This window comes from Mirounga leonina, unplaced genomic scaffold (assembly GCF_011800145.1).
Source record: "Mirounga leonina isolate KUSES-001 unplaced genomic scaffold, KU_Mleo_1.0 Mir_173, whole genome shotgun sequence".
Classification (NCBI taxonomy): domain Eukaryota; kingdom Metazoa; phylum Chordata; class Mammalia; order Carnivora; family Phocidae; genus Mirounga; species Mirounga leonina.
This window is the reverse complement of record NW_023270447.1, coordinates 69719384-69736949: the sequence shown is the minus strand read 5'-3', so window position 1 is coordinate 69736949 and position 17566 is coordinate 69719384. Positions and strand designations below refer to the sequence as shown.

The 17566-nt window shown below is 41.6% G+C and overlaps 1 protein-coding gene across 2 annotated transcripts; it reads right to left on the bottom strand.

Annotated features, from left to right (window-relative positions):
- Positions 1-3054: 3054 nt before the first annotated feature.
- ZBTB8OS (zinc finger and BTB domain containing 8 opposite strand) lies at positions 3055-17488 on the bottom strand. Of its 2 annotated transcripts, none has more exons than XM_035019199.1 (7): positions 17174-17488; positions 9086-9110; positions 8692-8813; positions 8387-8469; positions 7368-7420; positions 5830-5866; positions 3055-3153 (listed from the first exon to the last, which is right to left on the bottom strand). In XM_035019199.1, the coding sequence occupies exons 1-7, from the start codon at positions 17304-17306 to the stop codon at positions 3067-3069; spliced, it is 540 nt and encodes a 179-aa protein (XP_034875090.1). In that variant the 5' UTR covers positions 17307-17488; the 3' UTR covers positions 3055-3066. The 2 variants fall into 2 exon arrangements, with proteins under 2 accessions (XP_034875090.1, XP_034875091.1); XM_035019200.1 differs by having other exon boundaries at positions 17170-17278.
- Between the last annotated feature and the right edge of the window lie 78 nt (positions 17489-17566).

The window sequence follows — 17566 nt, the reverse complement described above, 5'->3', positions numbered from 1 at the left end:
CTGCCATCATGGGACACACTGCCATACTCATGACAAAGGCCATCTAATTGGAGTGAATGGGAACATGCTGATGGTGTGATATGGACCCTTTAGGCTAAACAATCAAAAACTGTTTCAGTAACAGAAACCTTCTTGTTCTCAGCTCAGTTGTTTAAAATACAGTAATGCAGGATCACAGAAACTTAGAACTGGAAAGGAATTAAGGAATCACTAGCACTACTAATACATGGATGAGGAAGTAGGTCCATGGTCAGACAGCAGACTGAAGGCTAGAGATTGAGACTTGTGACTTGGGATCCTACACTCTTATAGATCTGCTCAAGGAGCTGACCTGCAGGCTCTGCCTGAATTTGATGTAGCTCCAAGATGCTTACTTAGCCCAGGAACCGTTAGGTAGTGACTGACCATCTATTATTATATGCCACCTGGGACTGCTCCTTCTATTCAGAGGGACAAGGTTGCGAACACGGAACAATTATAAAATTAAGGCTGCAAAGCTTTAAAGTTAACTAAGGAAGCATAGTTTATTTAAAAAAAAATTTTTTTTTTAATTTATTTGACAGAGAGAGAGAGAGCACAAGCAGGTGGAATAGCAGGCAGAGAGAGGGAGAAGCAGGCTCCCCGCCGAGCCAGGAGCCCGATCTGGGGCTCGATCCCAGGACCCCAGGATCACGACTCAAGCCAAAGGCAGTCGCCTAATCAACTGAGCCACCCAGGTGCCCCATAAGGAGGCATAGTTTAAAGACCACTGAAGGCTGGAATGGTTAGGGAAGGTTTGAGAAAATGTGACTTGAGCTGTGCTTTAAAGCAGAGCTTTCTGACCAGCTTTGATTCAGCCCACCCACAATTTGTTTGTACTCCACTGTGATGACCCATAGTGGGGTGTTCCCCCCTCCCCCAAACTCGGGAGATTTCATATGAAAATCCCAATTTTGGAGTATCATGAAAACTGCAACACTAGGCCTATATTCACTTTGGCAATAAGGGCAAGAGCTGAGAGGCATAAATCCTCAGCTAAACACCCACAGTTCATTCTCATTATGCCCCTGACTCCTTGGGCAGTCAATGTGCTATTCATGTTTTGGGAAATGGGAAAGACAGCTCAGATAGGAGAATAAGACATAGAAGTGAAGATGAGTGGGTATGTTATAGGGTGGGGGAATTGCTTTCCAAAGGGGAAAGACATGTTTCCTAGCCCAAGACACATACCCGACTCTAGTATTAGAGTCTGGTGAGAGCCTGGTGCAACCATCTCAGTAAATAAACAAAAATAAAGTGTGTGTTGCTGGTAAGTCAAGAATGCCGACTTCACATACAAAGGGCAACATACTCATTTTCCTTCTACTCAGTATCTTCATTTTGGCATGTTTAAAAATACAAACTTTTTTTTTTTTAAGATTTTATTTATTTGTCAGAGAGAGAGAGATCGCACAAGCAGGGGGAGTGGCAAGCAGAGGGAGAAGCTGGCTCCCACTGAGCAAGGAGCCCTATGCGGGACTCAATCCTAGGGTCCTGGGATCATGACCTGAGATGAAGGCAGATGCTTAACCAACTGAGCCACGCAGCATCCCAAAACACATTTTAGAATTCACACAAAATTTAACAAATTATAAATTTACTATAAATGAAAAGAAGTATAATTTGTATTGCATAATTACAACTGACTTGCTCTTTCTGAACCCCATTATATAACACTGGTGGTAAGAGGTGTAGCTATTCTTTTTCTCCTAGTCAAGTTTGTACCCTGCTTGGCTTAATATATCCCAAGAGCTCTTCCTATTCTGGATTCAGCTCTTCCATTAGACTCACAGTATTCCAGTGCACATTTTCACAATCAATGCCCCAAACAGCCCATGATATTCAAAGGAGTCCATGGAAAAGAAAAAAAAAAAAGCCCTATGTCTGCCTGGAAATTCATCCTAACAAAAGGTTAAGAGGTTCTTATAGACAGTTTTTGCTTGGAGGACCACAATTCAAATTTACAAAATGTGCCTAACAATAAAAAAGGCTAAGAAGCACCACCCCAACTATCCTGCTATGTATTCATTTGAAGAGCTACTATTCAAACCATGGTTCTTGGCCTAGTCTCCATTACCTCTACTTTCTGTTAAATACCCAGAGAAAAATATTACAGTGCTTAGAATACTTAGGAAGCTCACAATCTCTTCCTTTTAGGTCAAGTTTAGCATGCTATAATGATATTTGGCACCACCCAGTGGCAATCTTTTCTCATCTATGTGTGAATAAATAGCAACTTTGCAAACTCTTGTCCTGGCAACAAAGAATACCTCAATCAATGAATAGAGACTAGAATAACGTTGCAAATCAAACAAAAGAAGTTTTTTTTTTTTTAAGTTACCTCCTTTGAAAAGTTCAGATCATTTTAACATGGTTTTCCCACAACAAAGATCTTAGGTAATTTAAAAAAAAAAGAAATGTTAAGACGATTATTTTCTTCTTTAAATGTATAAACATACTGGCTTTAATATAAAATTACATGTTGGAAGGGCCCATTTGTAAGGGTATTTAATTTTTCTCATGGGAAAACAGTAAAGTGTCCATACATTAGTGCTTTAAAAATGTGAGAGAGAGAAACTCAGAGCTTTTTCTAGAGAAGTGTCCCAATTGTTAAACTATAATTATTTCTTCTAAGAAAATCAAGTGGAATACAGGATGGCTCTGTCCCACAGGAATCTAAAACACAACCTCTCTTAATGTATATATAGAAAATTGGGGCGACTGGGTGGCTCAGTCGTTAAGCAGCTGCCTTCTGCTCAGGTCATGATCCTGGGGTCCTGGGATCAAGCCCCGCATCGGCCTCCCTGCTCAGCAGGGAGCCTGCTTCTCCCTCTCTCTCTGCTGCTCCCTGCTTGTGCTCTCTCGCTCTCTGTCAAATAAATAAATAAAATCTTTTTTAAAAAAGTTCTGTTCTGCAAATCTCCATGTATCAACAGATACTGTAGAATTTACATCACGGGATCTTCTGAAAAGGAAGAGGAAAAAAACAGTTCTTCATAGGTGGGAGTTTTAGGAGGTTATTTTTGTTTTGTTTTGTTTTTTGGTATCTTAAATGTCAATGATCACAAAAACTTCTGGCTTCTCTTCATTATAGACCTGCATTGCTGAGTAGGTTATTGCCTTGACTTCAGTTCCCTAAAGCAGGGGTTAGGGAAAAAACAAGAAAGAAAAAGTGAACATCGAAATCAGAATTATTTATTCTAGCAACAACTGGCAGAAAGGCCAAACGTTACTATTATTCTGAAAAACTAAAAAGCCACATGAAACAAGTAGTACTTGTACAGCACTCCCCACTCATCCAGCAACAATGCAATGTGTGCACAGGGAAAGCGAGCTGGCTGGGCGGTTAAGGGCTGCAGCTCGAGGCCTGGCTTTGTTCCCGCCTGGCTACGGACGCTGTCTGACCCCTCCAGCACCCGCTTTCCCGTTTACCAAATGGCTTGAGTGGAGGAGCCCAAAGCTCTCCTACTGCCTGGCTCAGGGCTCCTCAAGACCTCCTGCTTGCAGTGTGACCCGGGCCCGAGGAACACAGACTCTTCTCTCCTCCTCCGCTGCCCATTCACTTTATCATGGGGTTCTCTCTCCATGTGTTTGATACATGACAACCCCTCCTCCCCTGCCCCAGTTTAGAACCCCAGGATTAGACATCCTCTTAGTTCCTTCCTGTTCTAGAAAAGAATCTACAAGAATTCCGTGTAGTGCGAAATGTCTCGGGCAATAGGTGACTGGCATTTGCTAGCTCCATGGCACAAAAGAAATCTGATGATTTCGCAGACAGATTTGAAAGGCACCCACTTTTGCTTTTTTTCCCTCTGCCCTAATCACCTGGTGAAACCACAACCTAAATCCAGTTCAACTTTCTGCCTATAGCAGCACGCACCATGCTAACTGGTTATCACCTGAAATCATGTCCACAGTCTCAGAAGGGTCCTCAACCTACACTTGAGACCTTCTCACCCTCTGAAACCATTACTTTGCATCTTCACCACCAGCATCCCTCCCTCATTCTCACCCTCAGGCCGTGCCTCCTAGAGAAAACAGGAGCAATCAGGAAGAACTGGCTCATCTCCCATCAAATCTACCATCTCCTGCGTCTGTACTCACATGAGCTTTGCCTCCTGTTACAACGAACAGCCCGGCCCTGTTCCTATCAGAAGGCTGACCCCTGACCCTGGACACTCTGTCCCCTAACCCCCTTACCAACTTAAGGTCTTTGCTCTGAAATTATTCTCTCCCTCTCCAGCATGATCCATTTGCCCTGAGTTCCTAGATCACTTCCATATAGACTACACTACTCCTTGCTGCTACAAAACCTCTTCACCGAAACAAGACAAAACAAAACAACTTTTCCCTTCCCCACCACATTCCCCTCTGGCTATTACTGGTCTATCCAGTATGTTCCCTTTTTCTGCAAACTCTTTGAAAGAATTGTCTCAATGTGCTGCCTCCACTTCCCTCTCTCTCACTCATTCACTCTTTGACCCACACATCTTTCCACTGATTAGTAAATCCATGGTCAACTGTCAATCCTCATCTCACTCTGAGCAGTCTCAAGAGCATTTGCTATCTGGCTTTAGGGCACCCTTCTTCTTTTGCTCCCTCTCATGAGGCTCTCCTTCTCCTTTCCTTTTTGGCTCTGTCTCTTCCAAAGTTAGTGCCCCAGAGCTCAGTCCTCACCATACGCTCTCTTATCTACACCTCCCTCCTTGGTAATCTTATCTAGTCCTATGGCTATAAATATCGTCTATTCAGTGATGGCTTCCAGATTGAGATCTCCAGATCCACCTATCTCCCAAACAAGTCATCCTACAGACAAGTGCCTATTATGTGACATCTCCATTTAGATACCTAATATACACCTCAAACATAGTATGTTCAAAAGAAAGTTCCACTGTGTCTTTTGTATTATAATTCACATGGCCCCCTCTCCTGGTTTCTCTTCTTTAATGCTTCTCTCCCAAGGTTCCCTCACCAGGCTTCATTTCATCATGCTGTGCTTGAAGAAATGATACTGCAACTCCTAGAAGAAACCTGGAGTCCTCAGTCACCCTGAACTAATTTAGGTCTCCCTGGCCTAAACACAGGGTTCAGCAAACTGCAAATCACGGGCCAAATCCAGCCTGCTACCTGGTTTTGTACAGCCCCCTGCCCAAGAATGGCTTTTACATTTCTAAATGGTTGGGGGAAAAAAACCCACAAAAGAATATCTCATGACATTTGAAAATGATATAAAATTCAGATTTCAGCGGCCATGACGTTTTATTGGATTACAGCCACAGTCGTGCATCTCTGTGTTGTCTACGGCAGCTGCAGTGTTACAACAGAGGAGCTGAATACTGCTCTTCTATCACTCTTGTTCCACGAAGCTTCAAACATGATCTAGCCCTTTACAGAAAGCATGTGCCTGCCCCCATTCCTCCATACACATCTGACTGGTATAGAGTAAAGCCACACAGGGTGGCAAATACAGAATCTGGAGATGCACAGAAAGTAGAAGGTGCTTTAGAGAACGAACATTCAGTCCAACACCTTCATTAAAGGGAAAGATACAAAAGCTCGAAAAGGCAAAGGGACTTTTAAGTCTCACAAAAATCTGTAACAAACCTGTCCCTAAAACCCAAGTACTGACTCCTAACCCACCAAGTCAGATGTGTGTAGTCCCAGTGTTTAGACATAACAGGGTCAGAGAAGTCTGAGGAAACCTTATGACTTTACACCATTTTATTAGAACTCACTGAGGTTTACCGTCATATACTGACTTCATGGTGAGGAAGTATAAAATGTTTTTAATGGCTGGATTTAAAAACATACCTGAGGGTGCTTGGACAATGAAAATTCTTCTCCCCACCTTGAGAAGGAAAATTAAGACATGATTAAGACTTCCAAGATTTAATATTTATTTATCCTTTACATATTTTAAAATAAACCTTATCAATGTGGTTAAGATATGAGAAACTAAAAGAGATGGGAGGGCTAAGGAAGCTATTAATTTCAGTTTGATTGCCAGTAAATACAGCTGTTGAGGGACTTATGTGCTATAGCTATTTCAACAAGGTTGATGGTTGCCGTAAAAAAAAAAAAAGTGCCCTTGTACAGTGTGCATGTGGTAGATTCTTAATATACATTGTTTAATGACTATTGTTTTATAATAGAGTAGCATGTTCAAAATTTTCACTGTATTCAAAGCTACAGAACTAATTAATTACTATCTCCTATTGCAGAAAGCAGGTCTGAGTACTGCAGAGGCAAAATACATGCTGTAGGATTATTATCTTAAATCGGTTTGCATTCTATAACTTTTCAGAAAATGTCCATGGCCTGTATACAGAAGGCCCTAGAAAGGTACTCTCCTAGAACCTGGGATAAGTATCTTCTCTGCCTTCAACACAAATGTGACTAGAGATCACAGGAGAAGCAGTAGTGGTAGCAGAAAGAACAAAGCTTTGTGGTTTTTTTTTTTAATGATTTATTTATTCAAGAGAAGAGGGAGAGAGCAGGGCTCAGGTGGGTGCAGAGGGAGGAGGAGGGAGAGAAAATCCCAAGCAGACTCTGCCAAGCGTGGAGCCCAAAAGAGGGCTCGGTCCCACCTTGAGATTATGACCTGAGCCAAAACCAAGAGTCCGACATTCAAGTGACTGTGCCACCCAGACACCCCGAAATAACAAAGCTTTAAAATTCTGTTCAACTATGCATTAGCTAAGTACCCTTGGAGAAGCCGGATTCCTTACCCATTTAAAAAAAAAAGAAAGAAAGAAAAAAGAAAAGGAGGGGAAATAATAAAAGACCTCATTTTACAAAAAGAAACAAATCAAATTCAACATAAAGTGGAAAAAAATGGACTTCATATAGAAATAACCTAAAAGATATCCTTAAGTGACTGAAGAGATTTGAGAAACACCAAGTCCAATCAAAGAGATCTAATCAAGTGTTTGAAACTCTGGAAGGAAAAGTGTAATTTGTTAACAGAAGGAACTAGTTTGAACAGAGTCCAGGTGTTAGGATCTACAAAAAGGATGCATCAGTGCTTCCTGTCACCCAGCCAGGTTTCATGCAAAAAAATTTTACGCTAAAAATCAGTAAATTGGGAATCAGTTTCAAGAACCAGTATCAACTTCATTCTGACAAATTTCTGGTCCTCCAAAGCTGAGGACCAAAACCCTTGCTCCTAGGGCTCATAAAGCTTAACCTGCAGAGCTCCACTGGGATGCAACTGGACCTCTGACTTTACATTTTTGTCTTCCTGCCTCCTAGGTTCAGTGCAGATTTTTAACAACCTTCATGACTTGCTACTTAAAAGATTTTCATATATGTGCTGCCAAAGCGAGCACAAAAAGATTTTCAAAACATACCCAATTGACCGTAATTTGAAATTTCTTTGATCAATTTGAAGTACTTTCACTTCCTAAAGAGGAAAAAAAAATTTAATTTAAAAAAATGCTCATAACACACCATCTACTAAAATATGTCTAATAATTGTCAAAATACTATGTTGTACACCTGAAATTAATATAATATTGTATATCAACTATACTTTAAATTTACAAAAATATGTCTAGGTTATCCCCTTTCCTAGAAAATAATAGCATACTATTTCTCTGAAGCAAAGAAAATTAAAATGTTAACTAAAGTAGAACAAATGAAATATATTTCAAGGAAATAAGGCTTTTTCATACATATTCAAGGGAAATATTCTTGAAAAATGTACAATCTAAAAACATGCGTCAAAAAATTTCTCTGTAAAACAGAATAGGATGATACAGGATTTCAATCATTCTCAGCCCATTTGTAAATAACACTGTAGGCTCTTGACCTCTGTAAGACAAGTGACCAGTTAGAAGAATGTATGTAGTGAGGCTGGGAAGGGAGAGAATGGAGGGGTGTGGAAACAAGGAGGGCCCTGTGTGTTAGGTTAACAATGATGTTGGAGAGGGGTTCCCTTCTCGAGGTTGATGGCAGCAAGCAATATCCATTTGGCTTTTCCCTTTTCATGTTAAGGAAAGCTGAGAACAATTTTTAAATTTAGGCCAACATTTAGGCTAAATTTCGCATGGGGACAAAGGAACACATGGATGGACATAAATATAGTTCAAACTTGGGAGACATAAAAAGTGTGGGTGACGATAGCAGGTCCATTCTTATCACACAATCCTGATTAGTGACAAGTATATGGTAAGAGATCTAAATATTACAAAATGCATATACATAGGTCAAGTCAGGTTAACCAAGTCCCTATTTTCTGCAAATCAGTATCATCTTATGTATCCATATGGCTTGGTTTTGCATCATGTGTTCTATTCTCAATCACTTTTTCTTTTAAAATCTGAACTAAGAACCCATTGCTCAGTAAAAAAGAAAAACCCTCGCTTACCCGGGGTATGAAGAATTCATCAGCACTGAACTTATAAAGCCACTCATCCAAAAAGTGAAACAGCAGAGACTGTAAGTCATCTCCTACAAAGGATCATGAAGAATCACGATAGTATGAGGTTTAATAATTCTTGTCTCTAAAAACTTGTTTGAATTTAAAAGTGCAAGGAATTTCTTAGGCTAGCCAAAAGAGGAAGAACAGGCTCATGAATTAATTTTGTTGTTCTTACTGTGAAAATGTACTTAACTTATGTAGAACACTGCAGATTTGCATGACAATTTCTTCCGTGTGAATAAATTGGTTACCTTGGGTTTCTACTTCTACTGTTTGCAGGGGCTCCACAGTCCCAGTATCTGTCATGTAACCAAACATGGCCATTGCACATTGTTCAAATGCTTCCTCCAGAGTATCTCCCCACGCATGTAACCTAAGGAAATACATTTATGCCCTGTGTAATAAAATCTACAGCAAGAGAGAAAACTTGACAGCAAGGTCAAAATAAAATCAGCATGATAAATACAAATCCAAAGGCCTCAATCAATCTAATGGCATGGAAACCAGGTTCTTTTAAATCATCATTTTCATGTTGTGAAGGAACCAAAATAGGAAGAGAATTAAAAGTAGGGACAGCAAGATTAAAACATCAGACTTCCTATTTAAGAACATGACTTCAAAGGCATAAATTGCAGGTGTACTCACTGGACATCTGCTGTATGATCCAAATCTGAGGGAAAGAGGGAAAAACACATTATGTCATTAAACTTGACTAGCAGATCACAAGAAACTCTAGTTCATTATTAAGAACATTATTCTTGGGGCGCCTGGGTGGCTCAGTAGTTGGGCGTCTGCCTTTGGCCAGGTCATGATCCCAGGGTACTGGGATCAAGCCCCACATGGGGCTCCCTGCTCTGAGGGGAGCCTGCTTCTCCCTCTCCCACTCCCTCTGCTGTGTTCCCTCTCTCGCCATGTCTCTCTCTGTCAAATAAATAAATAAAATCTTTAAAAAAAAAAAAGAACATTATCCTTTGGGGCGCCTGGGTGGCTCAGTTGGTTGGGCAGTTGCTTTCAGCTCAGGTCATAATCCCAGGGTCCTAGGATAAAGCCCCTGCGTTGGGCGCCAAGTTGGGCGCCAAACTTAGCAGGGAGCCTGCTTTTCCCTCTCCTTCTGCCCCTCCCGCGGCCCTGCTCATTTTCTCTCCCTCTCAAATACATAAATAAAATCCTAAAAAAACCCCAAAACATTATCCTTTAAAAGCAAGAAAATGTGGGGCAAGCGTCACCTTTTGCTATCCATTTACATAAGAAAGTTAATTGCTTTCTTAAAGGTTATTTTTTAAAAAGTCAAGATTTGTATTTTTTTTTTTAAAGATTTTATTTATTTATTTGACAGAGAGAGAGAGACAGTGAGAGAGGAAACACAAGCAGGGGAAGTGGGAGAGGGAGAAGCAGGCTTCCCACTGAGTAGGGAGCCCCATGTGGGGCTCGATCCCAGGACGCTGGGATCACGAGATCATGACCTGAGCTGAAGGCAGACACTTAACGACTGAGCCACCCAGGCACCCCAAGATTCGTATTTAAATAACAATTTCTAGGAGGCAGCAGGGCCAGGAGCTTCAAGGTGATCTAAAATGTCTAATACATTGTAGTATCTCAATAATGCCATTTCCTGCCATTTGTTACTTTTCCTCAACAAATCAGTATCTTTTCTAAATATCTGCTGTGTGAATGACCAAAATTCTAGGAACTACTTCATCATCAAAGATATAAAATTCCAGATTTCTCTGTCTTACCTTTTCATGAACATCTAACCAAATCCTATACAAAATAGGTTTGTCTTTTTAAAATAAGAGCCAAGTTTTTTATTCATTGATTTCTTTCATTTGAAGTACTCCTCAATGATACCCTTGGCTAATAAAATGGTTTTAGAAAGTAAACTCTGCAATATGTTTATGAGCTTTTTCCTGATATCCCCACCTAAAAGTAACAACCGCTCCTATCACAAACTCCCACTGGATCTGCATCTCAACATTTCGCAGTCTATTCTTCACTGGTATCATGACTTCTATCAGTTCTTCCCACTTGGGATCATAGAATATTCAGGCTAGAAGGAAGCTGTGTAGCTCATTTATTATAATTCCTTCACTTACAAGAAGAAACCTGGGGCGCCTGGCTGGCTAGGTCTGTAGAGTATGCGACGCTTGATCATGATCATGAGTTCAAGCTCTGTGTTGGGTGTAGAGATTATCTAAAAAAAAATTTTTTTTCAAAAAGGAAAAAACCTGCAAAGAGATCGTGTGACTTGTTAAAGACTACTGTTGATTAGAGGCAAAGGTGGGCCTAGAGTTGAGAAGTCCCAAGCACCAGGCTAATAGACTTTGCACCATAACATATAGTCTTCTGGTGGCACTCAAGGTTCAAATTCATCTCTAATTCACTCAAAAATATTCTTGTGGACTTAATATGTTTTAGGCACTAGGAGATGACCAGGAGAGAAGATAAACAAGTTAAACGAAAAGGTCAGGTGTTAACCCTAGAGAAATGAACGCCTGTGTCCAGAATGCTCACAGCAATTTATTCCCCCAAATTAAAAACTGAGTATCCACCTATAGAACAGATAAACAAAGACACAAGGCGGTACTGCTCAGTGATAAAATAGTGCGACCTACCGACTCATGCATTAACATGAATCTCAAAAACGTTAAATGAAAACTGCAAAACTCTCAGCATCTAACACCTCTATCCAAAATTTCTGTGCCAAGAGTGGTCCAACTTTAGCACAGATGGGCTTCTAACAGCATAAGCCTTGCTCCTAGAATCACCCCAGCCCGAGCGCCATTAGACTACCTGCTGGAGAAAGCGCTACACAGCCAGAATTTACTGTTTGTTCCAGCCAAAACCTGACAATAGGCCCTTAACCTCCCTTTCTTACAGCATTTACTAAAAAGGGCTTACAACAGTGAATATTTATCCCTTACAACTCAGCAGGGTCCTTCTCAAGGACTCCACAGCCATTCCTTTGAAGTGTAATCATCTGGAAGGACTCCCAGTCCCTGTGGGAGGATAGAACCCAAACTTCGAACTTCGGTAACTGCCTGCTACCATACTGTAGGCCTAATTGAATTTACAGACTAACCATTAGTGATTTTTCACTTCTCTGACTCTACTGAGCTCCCGCTCTCCCCTCTTCTGCATTTGCCCTTTAAAAGGTCCCATCACCTCTGTGCAATTCGGAATGGAGCTCAGCTCTTTCTCCTACTGTAGTTACTGAATAAAATCCCATTCACCACTTAAATGTCCAGCTGCATTTATTTTTGATACTGAGTGAAGAAGCCAGGCATAAAAGAATCTATACCATGTGGATCCACTTGCATGAAACTCTAAAACAGGCAAAATTAAGCTCTGGTGATAGAAATCCAAACTGTCTGCCTCAAAGTAAGGATGTGGGGGCTTGCAGGAAAAAAGCAAAAGGGAACTTTCTAGGGTAATGGAAATGTTCTATAGCCTGACTGAAGTTTGGTTACAATCCAATGTATAACACACTCCAGTGAAAAATACATGTATGTATCTGTTTACTGAACTTTTTTAAAAAACATTTTTAAGTAATCTCTACACCCACTGTAGGGTTCGAACTTATAACCCTGAGATAAAGAGTGGCATGCTCTGCCAACTGAGCCAGCCAGGCGCCACCAATCTCATCAAAAATATCTTTAGGGCACCTGGGTGGCTCAGTTGGTTAAGCGACTGCCTTCGGCTCAGGTCATGATCCTGGAGTCCCTGGATCGAGTCCCGCATCGGGCTCCCTGCTGAGCAGGGGGTCTGCTTCTCCCTCTGACCCTCTTCCCTCTTGTGCTGTCTCTCATTCTCTCTCTCAAATAAATAAAATCTTTAAAAAAAAAAAGAAATAAGTAAATAAATAAATAGGAAAGGAGGTGAAAAGGTAGCCAAATATATGCCACGCTGGCATAAAGATTATTTTGAGCTGAAGACTAATGAGAGAAGATACAAGAAAAACTCTGCTTTCCCCACTATATGCCTAAAACATAATTTTGTAAAGGTGCTCCCCATTGCCTATCAGCAAGGAAATTAATCATCAGAGAAAACTCTAGACCCCTATCCACCCAGAATCAGCACCAGAGGAATCAACATAATAAAGTTTCCTAGCTAGCCCTCATCTTCCATTAGTTCCCCCATATATTTATCTTCCCACGATTGGCTGCCCCACAAATACAAAGTGCTTTTCTGTTGTCTTGTCATTTGTCTACAAAATTACTGCTCCTGTCAAGATGCTATGTAAGCTCAAGTTCTTCATTGCCGAAGCTGAGTGATGTATACATGGAAGCCATTAGTTTTGTCTATATTTATCTATATACAGAAAAAAAAGCAAGAATGGCAAGAAAGGGGGTGGCAAGAAAGTGCCTAGGTGGTTCAGTTGGTTAAGCGTCCCTGTCTTAATTTCAGCTCAGGTCATGATCTCAGGTTGTGAGATCGAGCCCCACGTTGGGCTCTGCACGGGGCGTGGAGCCTGCTTAAGAGCTTAAGATTCTCTTCTTCTGCCCCCGCCCCCCGCCAAAATAAAAAAGAATGGCAGGAAAAGGGCAAATAGTGAGGGGAGAGTGTCCTACAAGATATTAAAAGATAGAATAAAGCCTCAATAATTAAAACTACAGCACTGGCACATAAAAAGAGACAGAACAAAGGAACAGAATAGTTAAGTCCAGCTACAGACCTAAATATAGGTAGGGGAATTCTGTATATGAGAAAGATGTCCCATTTCAATCACAGGGAAAAAGACAGACTGCTGAAGAAATGAAGTCAGAACATCTGGTAAGTCACCTGGAAAATAATTAAATCAGATACTTAATTTCTACCTTACTCTAATTCTGATGTATTGAAAATTAAAATGTTAAAAAAAAAACAAAAAAAACTAGAAACAAGAACAATCTATAACTATTAGCAAAAATATGGTTCTCACAAATATGAGCAAGAAAAAGCCAAACACAAAAGGAAGACATACTGGGCGTGCCTGGCTGGCTCAGTCAGTAGAGCATGTGACGCTTGATCTCTGGGTTGTGAGTTCGAGCCCCACGCTGGGTATGGAGCCTACTTAAAATTAAAAAAAGAAAGTTAGAGAGCGCCTGGGTGGCTCAGTCGTTAAGCGTCTGCCTTTGGCTCAGGTCATGATCCCAGGGTGCTGGGATCGAGCCCCGCATCGGGCTCCCTGCTTGGCGGGGAGCCTGCTTCTCCTTCTCCCTCTGTCTACCACTCTGCCTACTTGTGCTCTCTCTCTATCAAATAAATAAATAAAAAATCTTTAAAAAAAGAAAAGAAAAGAAAGTTAGAAAGACAAAAGGCATACTGTATAATTCCATTTATAGAATGCACAAAAACAGGCAAAGCTAATCTATGATGTTAAAAGTCAGGCTAATTTTGGGGGGGGGTTCTGGCTGGCTCAGCTGGTGGAGTGTGAGAGGCTTAATCTGGGGGTTATGAGTTCAAGCCCCACGTTGGGTGTAGAAATTACTTAAAAATAAAATCTTAAAAAAAAGTCAGGCTAATGGGAGCAGGGAGAATGGTGGTGATTGGAAAGGAGCATGAGATGGGCTGCTGGGATGCTGTAATATTGTTTATCTATCTGGTCAGTTATACAGGTGTATTCAGTTTGTGAACATTCACTTATGATATATGCACTCTTTGGTACATGTATTATACTTCAATAAAAGTTTATTTCCAAGCGCGCCTGCCTGGCTCAGTTCATAGAGCATGCAACTCTTGATCTCAAGGTGGTAAGTTCAAGCCCCACATTGGGTGTAGAGCTTACTTAAAAAAAAAAAATTTCAGGGGCGCCTAGGTGGCTCAGTTGGTTAAGCGACTGCCTTCGGCTCAGGCCATGATCCTGGAGTCCCGGGATCGAGTCCCGCATCGGGCTCCCTGCTCAGCAGGGAGTCTGCTTCTCCCTCTAACCCTTCTCCTTCTCATGCTTTCTGTCTCTCATTCTCTCTCTCAAATAAATAAATAAAATCTTTAAAAAAAATTTTTTTTTTTCATTTCCAAATGTACTAGAAGAAAACACAGGAGAGTTATTTTACAATCTCAGAGTGGGCAAAGCCTTCTTTTTTTTTTTTTTTTTTTTTTTTTTTTTTTTTTTTTTTTTTTTGACAGAGGGAATTAGAGGGGGGGAGAGCACATGAGAGGGGGGAGGGTCAGAGGGAGAAGCAGACTCCCCGCTGAGCAGGGAGCCCGATGTGGGACTCGATCCCGGGACTCCAGGATCATGACCTGAGCCGAAGGCAGTCGTTTAACCAACTGAGCCACCCAGGCGCCCTGGGCAAAGCCTTCTTAAGTACGACTTCCCAGGGCGCCTGGGTGGCTCAGATGGTTAAGCGTCTGCCTTCGGCTCAGGACATGATCCCAGGGTCCTGGGATCGAGCCCCACATTGGGCTCCCTGCTCCTTGGGAGCCTGCTTCTCCCTCTGCCTCTCTCTCTGTGTCTCTCATGAATAAATAAATAAAATCTTAAAAAAAAAAAAAAAGTACGACTTCCCAGAAGCCATAAAAAGTTAATAAATTTCACTACATAAAAATAAATTTCTAGAGTAAAACAAACAAAAACAACCCAATAGAAAAATGGGTAAGAATATGAATGTACACATCCCAGAAAGGGACATAACAAATAGCTCCACACATACAGAAATATGTTCAACTTCACTTATAATAAGAAAAAATGTAATTAATATGACAAGATATTTAAATTAGAAAAGACCAAAAAGTATGGTTATGCAATAAATGGGTAGAAGTGTGAGGAAAGAGGCACGCTCATACAATGCTAGTGAGAGTATAAATTGGCATAACCTCACTGGAGATCAATTTAGCAATAACTGTTAAAATTAAAAATATACATATCCTTTGACAGAGCAGCATAACTTCTGGAAATTCACAGATATACTTGCACATGTACAAAACAATAGATGCACAAGTATATTTACTGCTGCATTGTTTCTAATAACAAAAGACTAGAAATAACATAAATGTCTATCAACTGGAAATTGGTTAAATAAAATAAATGTTAGAACATCTTTGCATGTATACATGAGAAAATGGTAAGGACTGTTGATGTTGACCTGGAGAGTAAGACTAGATGGTCGGGAATCAGGGCTAAGAGAAAGACTTTCACACTGTATACCTGTTGTACTTTTTGAATCAGATACAAGACTTATTTTTTTTTTTTTAAGATTTTATTTGATACAGAGAGAGAGAGAGCACAAGCAGGGGGAGCGGCAGGGAGGCAGAGGGAGAGGGAGAAGCAGGCTCCCCGCAGAGCAAGGATTCCGATGCGGTGCTCAATCCCAGCACTCTGGAATCATGACCTGAGCTAAAGGCAGCCGCTTAACCGACTGAGCCACCCAGGCGCCCCGATACAAGACTTATTGAAAACTGTTTTTAAGGGACGCCTGGGTGGCTCAGTCGGTTGAGTGGCTGCCTCTGGCTCAGGTCATGATCTCGGAGTCCTCGGATGGAGCCCCAGTAGGGATCCCGGCTCAGTGGGGAGTCCGCTTCTCCCTCTCCCTCTGTCCCTCCTCCTCCCCGCTCGTGATCGCAAGCGGGCGCACTCTCTCTCACTCTCAAATAAATAAAATCTTTTAAAAAACTGTTTTTAAGAGAAAAATGAGCAAGGGAGATATGTGGGTTCAGAACCCAGTATGCCATGGTAAATAAAGTCTACAGAGGACAAAAGAAAATTAATGAGATTTTATTTTTTTTTAAAGATTTTATTTATTTATTTAACCTAGACACAGGGAAAGAGGGAACACAAGCAGGGAGAGTAGGAGAGGGAGAAGCAGGCTTCCCGCCGAGCAGGGAGCCCGATGAGGGGCTCGATCCCAGAACTCTGGGATCATGCCTGAGCCAAAGGCAGACGCTTAACGACTGAGCCACTCAGGCGCCCCAAATTAATGAGATTTTAAAGTAGAAAAATAAAAGTCAGATTTGTGCTCCCCAAACCATAGCAACCTTTAGGGAGTATAACTAAACGTTTATATAGAAGATCAGAATCTGCACTATGCTTTCAGGTGTATTATCTCATTTACTCCTCAGATGAAGGAACTAAGGTGCAAAGAGAGGTTATCTGATTTGCCTTAAGTTAACAAAGCTGTTCATGGCAAAACCAGGTCTTTTTACTAAAAACACGATCCAGGTCAATCACCAAGTTAGCAGTTCCCTACTCAACTTTCCTTTTTTTTTTTTTTTAAAGATTTTATTTATTTATTCATGAGAGACAGAGAGAGAGAGAGAGAGAGGCAGAAGGAGAAGCAGGCTCCCAAAGAGCAGGGAGCCCGATGCGGGACTCGATCCCAGGACGCTGGGATCATGACCTGAGCCGAAGGCAGATGCTTAACCATCTGAGCCATCCAGGTGCCCCCCTACTCAGCTTTCTAAGTCCTCTAACGTAACCACACTCTAACCACCCCACTGTTGGGAGATACATACGGGCGACAACCTGGCAAACGCTTGAAAATATGGTTATCTTTAGAATGAATACACCGGTAAAATTCCCACAAGGTAATGTGACTAGGTAAATGTAGAAAGAGTTCAAGAGACTGTAAATGTGGCAGCCCAGTTTCCCGACTCTCAGACCAGGTGGCTTTTTCCTTTAGCATCCCCCAGACAGGGACCTACAATACAGGGCGAAACGGGATCAAGCCTGAAGCACCTTACGGGGTAAAGCGGAAAGCTAGGCCGGAAGACCTGGGAAAGGAGAGAGAGCATGAGAGAAGTGAGCCACCTACTCACACTCGTACTTCCGAATGGCTGGAGGATACTTGGCCTTTCTCGCCTTCTGCTCTTCAGTCAAATTGTAATCTCGAATATCTTCCTCTTCCTGCGCCATGATTGCAGCACTAGACACTCTACTTCCGCCCTTCATTAGCCGGACTTCGGATCTGATTTACAACTTCCGCTCTAGACTCCGCCCCCATTGGCACGCCCCCTTAAAGAACCAGGACTCCATTCTCGCCGATGTACTTTATACCCTAAGATTTCTGTCCTAGGGCCTGCCGCTGGGAGCACATCTTTAATAGGCTTAGACCCTATTTTCTGCGTTTACTTCATCCGTTCTAAGAAAAAAGAAACTGGAGGACCTAGGAGTAGGGAGACACTTGAACTAGACACCCCTATGTCTGAGTG